The 14196-nt window shown below is 46.6% G+C and overlaps 1 protein-coding gene across 6 annotated transcripts in view; it reads left to right on the top strand.

Annotated features, from left to right (window-relative positions):
- DIP2A (DIP2 acetate--CoA ligase A) overlaps positions 1 to 14196 on the top strand; it is an 879263-nt gene that overhangs the window by 531589 nt on the left and 333478 nt on the right. For all 6 annotated transcript variants that reach the window (XM_085645155.1, XM_085645153.1, XM_085645151.1 and 3 more), the window contains 2 exons: positions 4386 to 4525; positions 6651 to 6787. In XM_085645155.1, the coding sequence (XP_085501281.1) occupies positions 4386 to 4525; positions 6651 to 6787 (277 nt within the window). The remainder of the gene's footprint in view (positions 1 to 4385; positions 4526 to 6650; positions 6788 to 14196) is intronic.

Here is a 14196-nt window from a genome sequence, read left to right as displayed (position 1 = left end):
CCAATGCAAGGAAAAGGGCTTATTCACAAACGACACACTTCCCCAGAGTCGAAACTTATTGACACATCCGGAAAACGAGTTGCAGCCCAATCTGTTAAACATTGGAGAATTGCCTATAGCCAAGCCTCTTTAGCACGATATGTCCGGGCCCACTGGGATGAAATGGAGGAGCTCTTCCAACACCTCCCTGAGGAGTACAACAAATGGGTTATGAAATAGTTAATGAGGGGAAGTTAATTGCTAATAACTCCAAGTGTGCGCTAGATTCTGCAGACACTGCAGCGAGAGACATTAAAACCAGCCTTCTCCTTCTTAGACATGCTTGGCTGCATCTCTCCGGTTTTAAACCTGAGGTACAACAAACAATACTGAACCTTCCCTTTGACAGGGAACAACTGTTTGGCCCTTGAAAAAATGAAAAAAAAGACAGAGGTTGCAAAATCTATCGGGACCCTGCAAACTCCCGCATTTCGTGGGTCCTTTCGACTATCCACTTTCAAACAGGCTGCCAGATCTGCGTCTACAGATACCACAGGGTCCTCCTACAAAAACCAAGGACAGTCATCCACCTCTATAACCTTCTACTGGGGCTCATACAGACAACAATTACAGAGGCTGTGGTTGCGGAAATGCTACCTGTACGGCAAATACAAACACTAAACAATGACATACTCATCCTCCCCCCCCCCCCCCCCCCCCCCGACCATCTAACACCGGTCAAGAGACGTCTTCAAAATTTTTACACAGCATGGAAAAACATTACAACAGATCAATGGATGTTGGATATTATCCAACATGGCTACTGTCTGAAACTCATTGCCACGCCTCTAAACATACCACCTTAGAAGCACAAAATGTTCATACAACACCAAGCTTTCCTCAAACAAGAGATTTCAGCCCTCTTACTCAAAGGAAGCCATGGAACCTGTCCAACTTCAACATCAGGGAACAGGAGTATATTCGAAAAACGTTCTCATTCCCAAAAAGGACGGCTCACTTCGACCCATTCTCGACCTCAGTCCCCTAAATCACTCATCCACATGGTCACCCTTCAGGAAGTGATACCATTGCTACAGAAGGGAGACTTCATGTCTGCATTAGACCTAAAAGACACCTACTTCCAAATACCCATCTATCCCTCGCACCGCAAATATCTGCGGTTTGCCTTCCACAGAAGGCACTATCAATTCAAAGTTCTTCCCTTTGCAGTCACCACCTCTCCATGGGTAGTCACAAAATACTTAGCAATACTGGCAGCACATATGCGCAAACAAAACAATTATGCATTTCTTTATTTGGACGGTTGGCTTATAAAATCAAACCGCTCTTACCTTTGGAGTCAGCATACCCAGGAAGCATCCTATTACATCAAGTAGGGTTTACCATCAACCTGCAAAAATCCTACCTACAACCATCCCAAATACAAACGTATTTAGGAGCAATACTCGATGCACAGTTGGAGATTAGCTTACCCAAATACAGCCAGAATACACAACATTCTAACACTAGTCCAACAGTTTCAAACTGGCCTTCTGGTTACAGTCAGAACACTAGTGCATCTTTTAGGCATGATGGCATCTTCCATCGCAATAGTCCCTCATGCACGTTAACAGATGAGATCGCTGCAAGAATGTCTTTCACGTTAATTGACAGTCACAAGGTCAGCTTCATGCTCTAGTGTTGGTAGACAAAAGGGCAGCTGTTTCTAGACCCAGTTCCCTAAGCCATTCTTACAGCAGATGATTCATGAAAGGATGTGGAGCTCACCTTCCACATGTAACAATTGAAGGTGTATGGGACTCCAAATACCGTGGTCTTCATATAAATTACCTGGACCATCAAGCTGTCCACCTGTCATTGAAAGCGTTCATACCTCACTTAAAAAACTAGGTTGTATTAATCCGGATAGACAATGACAACCGTGTACAATCTACAGAAACAAGGAGGGAGGGCTCACTCCCTACAATTATTGCGCCTAGATCAGACCATATGGCGCTTAGCAATACATCACATTATTCAATTCCTAGCAGACCACGCTCCAGGGACACGCAATCAAGTTTTAAACCTTCTCAGCAGGACGCAGCAACAAGTCCATGCATGGAAACTTCACCCCAGAGTCCTCCTACCATACTTTCACAAATAGGAGTTTCTACAAATAGACCTGTTCTCAACCCTAAAAAATGCAAAATGTTCAAAGATCTCATCCAGTTTCCCACAGCTGCAATCCAAGGGCAATGCTCGATTGAAGAACTTGTCAGGGATATTTACCTATGCTTTTCCACCTCTCCTACTACTTCCATCTATGGTCAGAAAGCTAAGGTACACCTCCCTCACCCTAATTCTCATAGTTCCAACTTGGGCTCATCAGCCACGGTTCACCACTCTACTGGAACTTTCACAAGTTTCCCACGAGAAACTTCCCCCCTCAACCCGGACCTTCTCCCACAGAAACATGGCAAGATCAGACATCCCAATCCCAAGGTAACGAACCTTGCGATATTGCTCCGGAGGTCATAGAATTTGGATACCTAAACCTATTACAACAATGTATGGATATTCTTAAAGAAGCACTTAGGCCTACAACTTATAAATGCCATGTTGCCAAATGGGAATGATTTGTGCTATACTGCCTGCGTCGAAAAGTAAACCCTTTAGACAAGTACAAGTACATACAATCATTTGTAACCTGTTGTATTTTCAAACCTCAGATTTAGCATACACTTCAATACGCCTACAACTGGCTGCCATTGCAGCCTATGCAAAATTGGCAACATATAGCTTTATTTAACCCCTTCGCCGCGGCAGGAATTCCGCCGCGGCGCTGGGGGGGTTTGGGGGCAGTTGCGGTGCCGCCGTGCTCGTGACGGAACCACTCTGTCATGAGTCACGGGTGAGCTGTGCTCATGACGGAGTGGTTCAGTCACGTCTCCGCCCACTGCGCTAATCGCCCGCACAGGCGGGGAATTAGCGCCGCGTGGGCGGAGCGGCCGCCAACGGCCGCAGCATGACGGAACCACTCCGTCATGAGCACAGCGCACCCATGGCTCATGACGGAGTGGTTCCGTCATGAGCACGGGACGGGTTAAGATATCAGTCAATAAAGCATTCATTGAGGGACTAAAAAGGGTAATTCCCCCTACACTTCCACCTGCGCCAGCTTGGAATCTCAACATTGTACTAGCAAGGCTCAATAGGTCTCCGTTTGAGCCACTGCATTCCTACCAACTTAATACTTATCTTGGAAGGTAGCATTTTTAATAGCTATCACTTCACTCAGACGTATCAGTGAGCTCCAGGCGCTAACCTTAGAAGAGCCGTTATTTCAATTCCACTGAGACAAGGTAGTGCTTAGAACAAACCCCAAGTTACTTCCCAAAGTAGTCTCTCCTTTCCATATTAATCAATCAGTCGAATTACTTGTCTTCTTTCTGCAACCTGATTTTGTTGCAGAAAGAGCTCTCCATGCGCTTGATGTTAAAAGAGCTTTAATGTATTATATTGACATGACATAAAAACTTTTTGGAAAACTAAGCAATTATTTGTTGCTTTCTCATCTCCTCGTACCGGAAACCCAATTTCCAAAAATCGAATTTCCAGGCGTATAGTCAAATGTATTTAAACTTGTTACGCTAATGCTATAAGACTTTTACCAGTTCCCCCTCGGGCTCACACAGCTCTTAAAATAGGAGCCTTTATGGCATTCTTAGGGAACATTTGCATTGCTGACATTTGCTAGGCAGCAACATGATCACCTTCACAAAACATTACTGTATGGATGTCTTAGCATGCCAACAATCCAACGTTGGACAAGCAGTACTTCATACTCTCTGTCAAACAATTGCAACCCCCTCAGGCAAGCCACCACTTTAGAGAGGGGCTGCTTTACAGTCAATGCAAAGCATGTGTATCTACAGCCACACATGCCTCGAACGGAGTATGTTACTTACCCTGTAAGCATCTTTTCCTGAGATGTAGTGCTGTAGATTTACATGCGCCCACCATCCTTCCCGTATCCCTGTGTAGGTCACAGTTTAATGCTTTATTTTACCTTAAATCACATTCCTAGCATTGACTTCACATTACTAACATTATAAATCCATTCTCAGTCGCCTGCGGCATGACATTCTAACAATGGAGTAGATGACCATGCGCATTATCACCAAAAGGGAGGATTTGCACAGCCTCATGACTTGGAAAAACTTCTTCGAACAAAAACAACTTGTAATAATCCGAGCCCATCAGTATATGGGGGACTTATAAAGCATGTGAATCTACAGCACTGAATGCGAAGAATAGATGCTTGCAGGGTAAGTAACCTAATCCGTCTGCTTTGTAGTGCATACATTGCCCACATCCCTTGATCTTTTCCTTGTCTGTATTTTTAGACCACCAGACCTGGCTGGACCACCTCCAGGGAAAGCAGTTTTATCTATGAATGCGCTTAGTCACAGTGTCATCCGGGTTGACACAGAGGAGAAGCTTTCTGTTCTCACAGTTCAGGATGTTGGGCAGATCATGCCAGGAGGTACGTAGGATCCGTATGACCTGTTTGTTCCTGTTCAAGTTGCAAAACTCCCTGTTGAACACAGACTAAAGAAAGCTTTCAGTGTTTAAATATATACAAGCAACAGGGCTAGTTAGGTTATAGTTACATTCTGGGTATGTAACTTAGTGTTGTACTTTCCACCAATTGATTAGAAACAAGCTTCAAACCACAATGCTGTCAGTCATTTAATAAGCAAATCGAACGCAAGTTGTTAGCTTGTGGCATGGTACCTCCTGTATCTGGATGCCGCAGTGGCATCACAAGAGGTGTCTGTGTGTACTCCTGGGCCCACCTTAAAGTTGATAGATACAGGATACATGCCCAGTGATAACGACACTTGTCACCTGCCTATTGATCTATGATGAAGATACAGGTCACACACATTCAGAAGCAAAGATGGAGTGCATGCATCCATTGATACACAGAGCCATTGATGGTGACATAATGAACAGCAATACCAGGCAAGAAGTCAGAGGTGGAGACACAAGGCACATGGCCATTGTTGGGGTTACCTGGTAAGTGATCAGTGAGATGGAATCGGTATGTGCTGTCATTGAGGAGAAATCTTGGCACACGGTCAGTAAGGAGTAGGTGGGACACAAGTGCAATGAGGTGGGAATGAGGTAAGTGGTCAGAGAGGGAAACAAGTCAAGTGATCAGTGAGGGAGAAACGAGGCAGTTGGTTAGTGGAAGAAACCGTGCCAGCAATCAGTGAAAGGTAAACAGGGCAATCAGTTGAGAGGGGGGAAACTAGACAAGCAGGCATTGAGGGGAGAGGGAAATGGCAAGCTGTCTGAGGAGGAAATGGGGCAAGGAGTCAGTCACTAAGGGAGGGATTGCCAAGTAGTAGTGAGGGGGAACCTGGTCAAGCAGTCAGTGAGGTGCAAACTGGGCAGACGGTCAGTGAGGGAAAAGCTGGGGAGACGGTCAGTGAGGGGAAAGACTGGGCAAGCGGTCAGTGAATGGTAAACTGGGCAAGCCATCAACATGGAAGAGAAAAGGCATGCAGCCAGCACTGAGGAACTAGGACAAGGAATCAATGAGGAGGAAGTAGAAACCAGGCATGGGGGCAGTGCTGGAGAAGTAGGGCAAATATTCAGTGATGGGAAATGGCAACTTTTAGCATGTAGAGAGGAAACTGATCTTGCGGCCAGTGACTGTGAAACTGGGAAGATGGTCAGTGATGCACAAGCAGGGCACCAGGCCGGTGATCAAGATAAAGGGCACAAGACCAGTGATGGAGATAAAAGGTGATGGGTCCACTAATGCAAGATGGGAGACAAACACCTAGAAAATCACAAGACATTGAGAGGCCACATCCAGTTTTAGAAAACAAAGTGATAAAGGCTACCCTGTAACAAGTAGTGAACATAAATCCAATCCACACTGTGATTTAGATATGTAGGACATCCTTTGACCCACATCTAGTGATAGTTCAGTCAAGCATCCAAGACTATAGGTATCAATAGCATCTTGATAATAGTGACCTGCTAACAGGGATAGATATGTGACCTGCCTTGAACACCAGATGATTAAGATAATGGGGGCATAGATAATATGCACATCCACGTGTTGGATGAAACATGGTTTATGTTTACCACTTTTCTGCAGTAAGTGATTTACAGCTCCTACTTTGTCAGTGGCTTAAAGAAATAAATGGCTTCCTTGGCGCACACCCACAACCCACATTGCAGATGGATATGCAGCACCCCTAGCAATGTTACACGCTTAATCATGCAGAGGTGCCTGTGACATGCATAACATTCACACCTAGTGTTAAAGAAGGGGGAGGATCATACATCCTTGGGGCATACTCTGCAGAACTGATCCCTGAATGGCTGCTACTATGAAGAATAGAGCAAAAGATGCATTGACAAGCAAAGGATACATTTGAGGTTTCCCAAGAGACTGTTTTTTATTCAAATGGATCTTAGGACTGAAGAAAAAAGATCTCTGAGCCCTAGACTGTTTGCATGGGTTTGAGGCCTCAGTGTGGGCTGTGGTCTCCTACCTGATGGAGGTCACTGTGTTAGTTTGAGCTAAAATAGAAATGTGTCACAGGAGACAGTGAATTTGTTTTTACTCTACAATTTGTCCCTTGCAGCCAGCGTGTGTGTTGTGAAGGTGGATGGGCCTCCATATCTGTGTAGAAATGATGAGGTTGGTGAGATCTGCGTCCGCTCCAGTGCCACTGGGACATCTTATTATGGACTGCTGGGAATCACGAAGAATGTGTTTGAGGTTTGTCGCATAACTTTCCCACCATCAGTTGTTTTGTTGACAAGGGGAGGTTGTATCTCATGAGTGGTTGCTTAATCTGTCTGGGGAGGGACAGTACATGTCTTTAAAGTGGAGTTCTGGTAATCTACTTTTACAACAACATACATTTCTACCATTGTTTTATTTACAAACATAGAAGCTTTCCTAACATTGGACATTTATAAAGACAGAGGTTATCTGGTAGGAATTCACAACACTTTCGGTATAGAAGTCCTTACTAGACTAACCAGCTGAGGTGTCTTTATTAGAAGATGAGAAAAAGCATTGATCTTGGCAGTATATTGGTTAGATGTGAGTAATTTCTAAATGTGATACAACTGTTAGAGTGCCACATGAAAGGTTACTTTATAAATTACAAAAATGGAGATTGAAACTGATTAATTATTGAAAGATGTGCTTCTGAGGGCAGTGATCATTGACAGCTTCTGATTCCATCTTTTTTGCTAGAAGACTAGAAAATACAGAACCGGATACTGCTGTTATAAATGGACACCATCTAAATGCATCCAAGCTAAAATTGCACACATTGGTTAATGATCATAAGAACATATTTAGTCTATAATTATATGCACCAAGTCAGCATTGGGTCTGTTTAACAACAAGCTGATCATGACTGCACGTAGACACACTCTGACTTTCAAAACAGGGCATATTTATTTTAATATTTTTGTTAATAAATGCAGAAAGCATTGTAACAAATACGATGGAGGTATAAATGAAAACGACTATGTTTGAGGCATATGAGCTGCAGATCGTACACTGTGCATGAGATCGCCATCTGGTGTTGGGCTCAGATGTTTGCACCTTGTTGTTGTCTTGGAAGAAGTCTTTTGTAGTCACGAGATAGTTGACTCCTCCCTTGGACGATAGTGCGCCTGGGCATTGACTCCATCCTCAGATTGTTTTTTTCCGCCATTGGGTTCGGATGTAACTTTTGTGTTCCGGTTCGAAACTTTGTGTTCGAGGCATATGAGCTGCAGATTACACACTTGTGCATAGATCGCCATCTGGTGTTGGGCCCGGATGTTTGCAGTTTGTTTTTCCTCTTGGAAAGTCTTTGAAAGTCACGAGGTAGGTGACTCCTCCCTTGGATCGTATTGCGCATGGGCTTCGGCTCCATCCTCAGATTGTTTTTTCCCGCCATCGGGCTCGGATGTAATCTTCGCGCTCCGGTTCCGAACAGCTTCCAGTTCGACGCGCAATCCTCACCCCAATTCGCGGTATTGTTTCGATCGCGATCTCCCCACTCGACGCGCCTCTCATTGCCAAGACCTTCGGTTCCAGTCGTCGATGGTGGCCTTCGGGCCTACCCAAGCTCCGGTCCTGGCTAATGGAAAGGACTCCATTTAAAAAGTGCCCTCGATGTGGGTCCAAATTCCCCCACACCGATCTCCACGAGGTGTGCAATCTCTGCCTCACCCCTGAACACGAGGCTCGAGACTGTCCGGCGTGTAAATCCTTCCGGTCCAAGAGAACTATTCGGGACCGAAGAGCCAGAAGAACCGTGGCACACTCTTCGACGGCGATCCCGGACGACATCTTTGGGGAAGGCGTCGACGCTCCAGAACAACATACCGACGAGGGACTCGTCAGTGCCTCCGAAGCAGACGATTCAGATGTGGAGGACATCACTCCGGCACAGAGGGTCGTGAGTACTAATCTACCCGCACCCTCACCAGCACCAAAAAAGGCTTCGGTCACGCCTTCAGGCCTAAGCAAGACCAAAGACACTGCTTCCCACACAGCACCTTCGGGACCGGTAAAGAAGCCAATTAAGCCTTCGGGCGGCTCGGGCTCGAGCCAGCCCACCGTCGGAGCCGATAAACACTCTTCGGCACCGAAAAAGAGGCCGACCTCCATCTCGACACCGAGCCCCACACTGAAACACTCAGGGTCGAGACCCAGCTCCTCAGCACCGACCCCATCTTCGGTACCGACAAAAGCACACAAGACCACCGACACTTCGAAGCCGAAATCCATCTCGGCGCCTACTAAACAATCCGTGCTTTCCAAGCATGGTTCCAAACAACGAACCAACACCGATAAACCTAAGAAACCAACGGCCTTCGGCGCCGACGGACCAACCAACCTCTCCAGAACTATTCGCACCGGATCCCTTACAAAAAACACTAACTAAGGATCCCAAAACTGGACATTTGATGCTCTCTATCAAAAAGAGACAGTTAGAGAAACCTGCTCCGCCTCCACCTCCAAAAAGGAAGGACTCTGCTACCTCCCCTTTCAGACTACCTTCCCCACCTCCACCACCCCACCTCATCATTCCCCGACCCCATCCCCGGATGATGATGATCAAAGGGATCCATATGATGACATAGGGGATGTGCCCCAAGATATACCTACAGAGGACCCCACTCCCACAGGATCCCCAGACCCATGGGACGATTATAATATCCCTGATATCCCTAACGTCCCACAAGATGATCTTTACCCTTCCAGACCTTCTCCACCAGAAGACTCCTTGGGGTTCAACCATTTACTGCAAAGGGCGGCACACTACCACGGGGTGGATTTACATACCGACCCAGTGGAGGAGGATTTCCTCCTAGATACATTTGACACCACACATAGGACCACCTCCATATTGCCTATGCTTAAAGGTGATATAAAACATGCGCCGGAGATCTTGAAGGACCCAGTCAGGGCCAGGCGCATTAACCCGCGCATTGAAAAGAAATATAAAGCCGCCCCAACAGATTCCTCCTACATCAGAGGGCCAGCGCCACTAGATTCCCTGGTAGTATCCACAGCACGGAAAAGGGCCAACTCCCAGGCGTCAGGCGACGCACCACGACCTGACAAAGAGTCTAAACTCTTGGACGCATCAGGCAAGCGTACTGCATCTCAAGTGGCCAATATATGGCGTATCGCCAATACACACTAGCGAGGTATGACAGGGCCCATTATGACAAGTTACAAGCTATAATGCACCATCTCCCTGATAAATACAAAGCAAGGGCCAATGAGCTAATTCAAGAGGGCAAAACAATTACTAATACCTCCATATGTTGTGCCTTAGATGCAGCAGACACAGCCTCTAGGGCCATCAATACTAGTGTCCTCCTCCGTCGCCATGCCTGGCTAAGGATATCAGGTTTTAAACCGGAGGTACAAGCCTCCATCCTCAACCATCCTTTTGACCAGGAACATTTGTTTGGCCCAAAAGTGGATGACGCCCTAGAGAAAATGAAAAAGGACACTGACACAACAAAATCCATGGGAGCCTTACAATCTCACCCTCCCAGACGCTCCTTTCGCCGCTCTTCCTTTCGGAGCACATCCAGAGGCTACTCCTCAGACACCGCTTCCACTTCATACAAATCTCCTACTCAGTCCACCTTTACAAGGGGTTACCAAAGAGGCGGCTACAGGGGCAACAATACCAAAGGCAGAGGCAAAACAAACACCGCCCGCTCTGCCACCGCGCCTACTCAATGACTTCCCTCCACTTCCCCCAGACCTTCCCACTCCAGTCGGGGGCAGACTCCAACATTTCCTTCCGGTCTGGACTACCATCACCTCAGACAAATGGGTAACACAAATAATTCGGTCAGGCTACTGCCTAGAACTAATATCTACCCCCCCAAACATTCCACCCAGACAACGCCCAATGTCACCAGAACATCTACTGCTACTCAAGCAGGAGGTAATCTCCCTCCTAGACAAAAAGGCAATAGAACACGTTCCTACCAACCAACAAAATATGGGGTCTACTCCCTATATTTTCTCATACCAAAAAGGGACGAGACTCTACGGCCCATCCTAGACCTTCGGCCCCTAAACAAATACATACACTCAGACCATTTTCATATGGTGACGCTTCAGCAGGTACTTCCGCTGCTTTCCCAAAACGACTTCCTCACGACTTTGGACCTAAAAGACGCTTATTTCCACATTCCAGTGCACAACGCTCACAGGAAGTACCTCAGATTTGTAGTGGACGGCCAACACTACCAATTCAAAGTGCTCCCGTTCGGAGTCACAACCGCACCACGAGTATTCACCAAGTGCCTAGCAGTGGTGGCAGCACATCTGCGAAGACAACACATTCATGTCTTCCCATACCTAGACGACTGGTTGATGAAAGCCAGTTCATACAATCAGTGTGTACAACACACACACACCACGATCCAGCTACTTCACCAGCTAAGCTTCACGGTAAACCACGAAAAGTCCCATCTACAACCATCCCACATAAAACAATGTCTAGGTGCCACTATAGACACCTCAAAAGCGCTCGCCTACCCCAGTCCTGCCAGGATTGCAAGCATTCAGGCTCTATGCGCAAAATTCATAGCACAACACTCCCTTCCAGCTCGGGTGTTCATGCAACTAATAGGGATGATGGCCTCTTGCATCTTCATAGTACCTCACGCAGGACTCCAGATGCGTCCTCTCCAAGAGTGCTTAGCGCACCAATGGAACCAGGCCCAGGGCCAATTAACAGATCTGGTGTTGGTAGACGGTCGTACCCATCGCTCTCTGCAGTGGTGGACCACCACAAACCTTTCCAAAGGTCGACCGTTCCTGGACCCGGTTCCCCAGATAGTACTAACAGACGCATCGCTCTCCGGCTGGGGAGCTCATCTATTACATCTCACCATGCAAGGTAAATTGACACCTCAACAAAAACTACTGCATATCAACCATCTGGAATTACAAGCAATCTTCCTAGCCCTAAAATCTTTTCAAACACAGATTTTAGGCAAGGCAGTCCTAATCCGCACAGACAACATGACAGCCATGTATTATATTCAAAAACAAGGCGGCACACACACTCCACAGCTCTCTCAATTAGCACAGAGCATATGGAGATGGGCCATACCCCAGAAAATCTTTCTCCTAGCCCAACATGTCCCAGGAGTCCAAACCACTATGGCAGATCTACTCAGCAGACAAACACAACAACTCCAAGAGTGGGAACTTCACCCGCAAGTTCTTCACCCGTACTTTCCAATGTGGGGGCATCCACAGATAGACCTCTTCGCCACCCACGAAAACACAAAATGCCCAAGCTTCGCCGCCAGATACCCATACCCATTGTCCAAAGGCAATGTGATATGGATGAACTGGTCATGCAGATTTGCGTACGTTTTTCCGCCTCTCCCACTCATTCCACTAGTGGTGCGCAAACTACAACAGCACTCCCTCATACTAATATTAGTAGCGCCAACTTGGGCCAGACAACCGTGGTACACCACACTGCTGGAACTATCGGTAGTACCGCATCAAAAATTACACCTCTCTCCACACCTCTTAACCCAGAACCATGGAGAGATCAGACACCCGGACCCAGCTCAGCTCAACCTTGCGATCTGGCTCCTGAAATCCTAGAATTCGGGTACCTAAATCTTCCCCCTGACTGTATGAACGTCATCAAAGAAGCTAGGCGCCCTACCACTAGAGCGTGCTACGCCGCCAAGTGGAAACGTTTTGTTGTCTATTGTCATAACAACACAATCGATTCCCTAGATGTGTCCATTCAACACATCATAGGCTACTTACTCCACCTACAAAGGTGCAATCTAGCCTATACGTCCATTCGACTACACCTCGCAGCCATAGCAGCTTACCTACAAAACAGGCAACATCTCTCACTCTTTAGAGTACCTGCCATTAAAGCCTTCATGGAAGGCCTTAAAAGAATAATTCCCCCCAGAGTGCCACCCTCACCTGTGTGGAACCTAAATATCATTCTCACCAGACTAATGGGACCTCCTTTTGAACCACTACACAAATGTGAACTTCAATTCTTAACATGGAAAACCGCTTTTCTTGTAGCCATCACTTCCCTCAGAAGGGTCAGTGAGATACAAGCACTTACTATTCAAGAACCTTTTCTACAAATGCACCATAATAAGGTGGTTCTCCATACCAACCCAAAATTCCTCCCCAAAGTCATTTCTCCATTTCACCTAAACCAATATGTAGAACTACCAGTATTTTTCTCGCAACCACAGACCGTTGCAGAAAGAGCTCTTCACACACTAGATGTCAAACGAGCCTTACTCTACTACATCGAGAGAATACAACCTTTCCGTAAGACCAAACAACTGTTTGTCTCTTTCTCTCCACCACACAAAGGCAACCCCATCTCCAAATCAGGGATAGCTCGGTGGATTGTCAAATGCATTCAAATTTGCTACTACAAAGCAAAACAAACGCTATCCGGTCCCCCTAAAGCCACACGTAAAATAGGGGCTTCAATGGCTTTTTTAGGAAACATCCCATTAGATGATATCTGCAAAGCAGCTACATGGTCAACACCGCACACTTTCACTAAACACTATTGTGTAGATGTGCAAACTAAGCAATAAGCTAGTGTGGGCCAGGCTGTACTCAAACATTATTTCAAACCACTGCAACAGATACCGGTGGTCGCCGCTAAGGATGGGTACTGCTATATAATCTATGCACAAGTGTGTAATCTGCAGCTCATATGCCTCGAACGGAATATGCTACTTACCAGTATGCATCTGTTCTTGGCATGTAGAGCTGCAGATCTACACACGTCCATCCACCTCCCCGGCTACCTGTATCTGTTCCAGTTTATCTTATTTAGATAACACACACATGGGCCTCTTCACTGTTATTACTACGCTCCATCTTTCCATACTGGCGAAAAACAATCTGAGGATGGAGCCGAAGCCCATGCGCAATACGATCCAAGGGAGGAGTCACCTATCTCGTGACTTCCAAAGACTTTCCAAGAGGAAAAACAAACTGCAAACATCCGGGCCCAACACCAGATGGCGATCTAAGCACAAGTGTGTAGATCTGCAGCTCTACATGCCAAGAACAGATGCATACTGGTAAGTAGCATATTCCTTTTCAAGTTTTTTCGATGTGCAAACTCTCTACAACTCTCCGGTATTGTTTTCGATCGCATGATCTTCGACGAGCATCTCAATAACTCGATTCCGGTCATCGATGTGGGCCGCTGGGCCTATCCATGCAGTCAGGCCTACAGCTCATGGAAAGGACTCCATTCAAAAAATGCCCCCAGTGTGGAGCGAAATTCCCACACAGTGACCATCACAAGGTCTGTAATCTGTGTCTATCGCCAGAACACGACGAGAACAATTGCCAGGCCTGCGCCTCTTTTCGATTGAAAAAGACCATCCGTGCTCGCCGGGCCCGACGACACATCATGGTGTAGAAAGCAGCTCTGGCACCAGCGGACATCTTCGACGAAGGCCCAGATGTCCCAGAGGAAGATTCCGAAGACCTGGAAATCTTGTCCGAAGCAGACGATTCAGACTCAGACAACCACATTACTCCTGGTCAAAGATTGAGTACAACTGCCCCAACCTCCATTCCACCTGAGGAAAAGAAGGCCCTGGTCACCACTT

This window comes from Triturus cristatus, chromosome 3_1 (genome assembly GCF_964204655.1).
Source record: "Triturus cristatus chromosome 3_1, aTriCri1.1, whole genome shotgun sequence".
In the NCBI taxonomy this organism is placed as follows: Eukaryota; Metazoa; Chordata; class Amphibia; order Caudata; family Salamandridae; genus Triturus; species Triturus cristatus.
The sequence above is the reverse complement of the archived record's forward strand: the minus strand, read 5'-3'. Positions and strand labels throughout refer to the sequence as shown.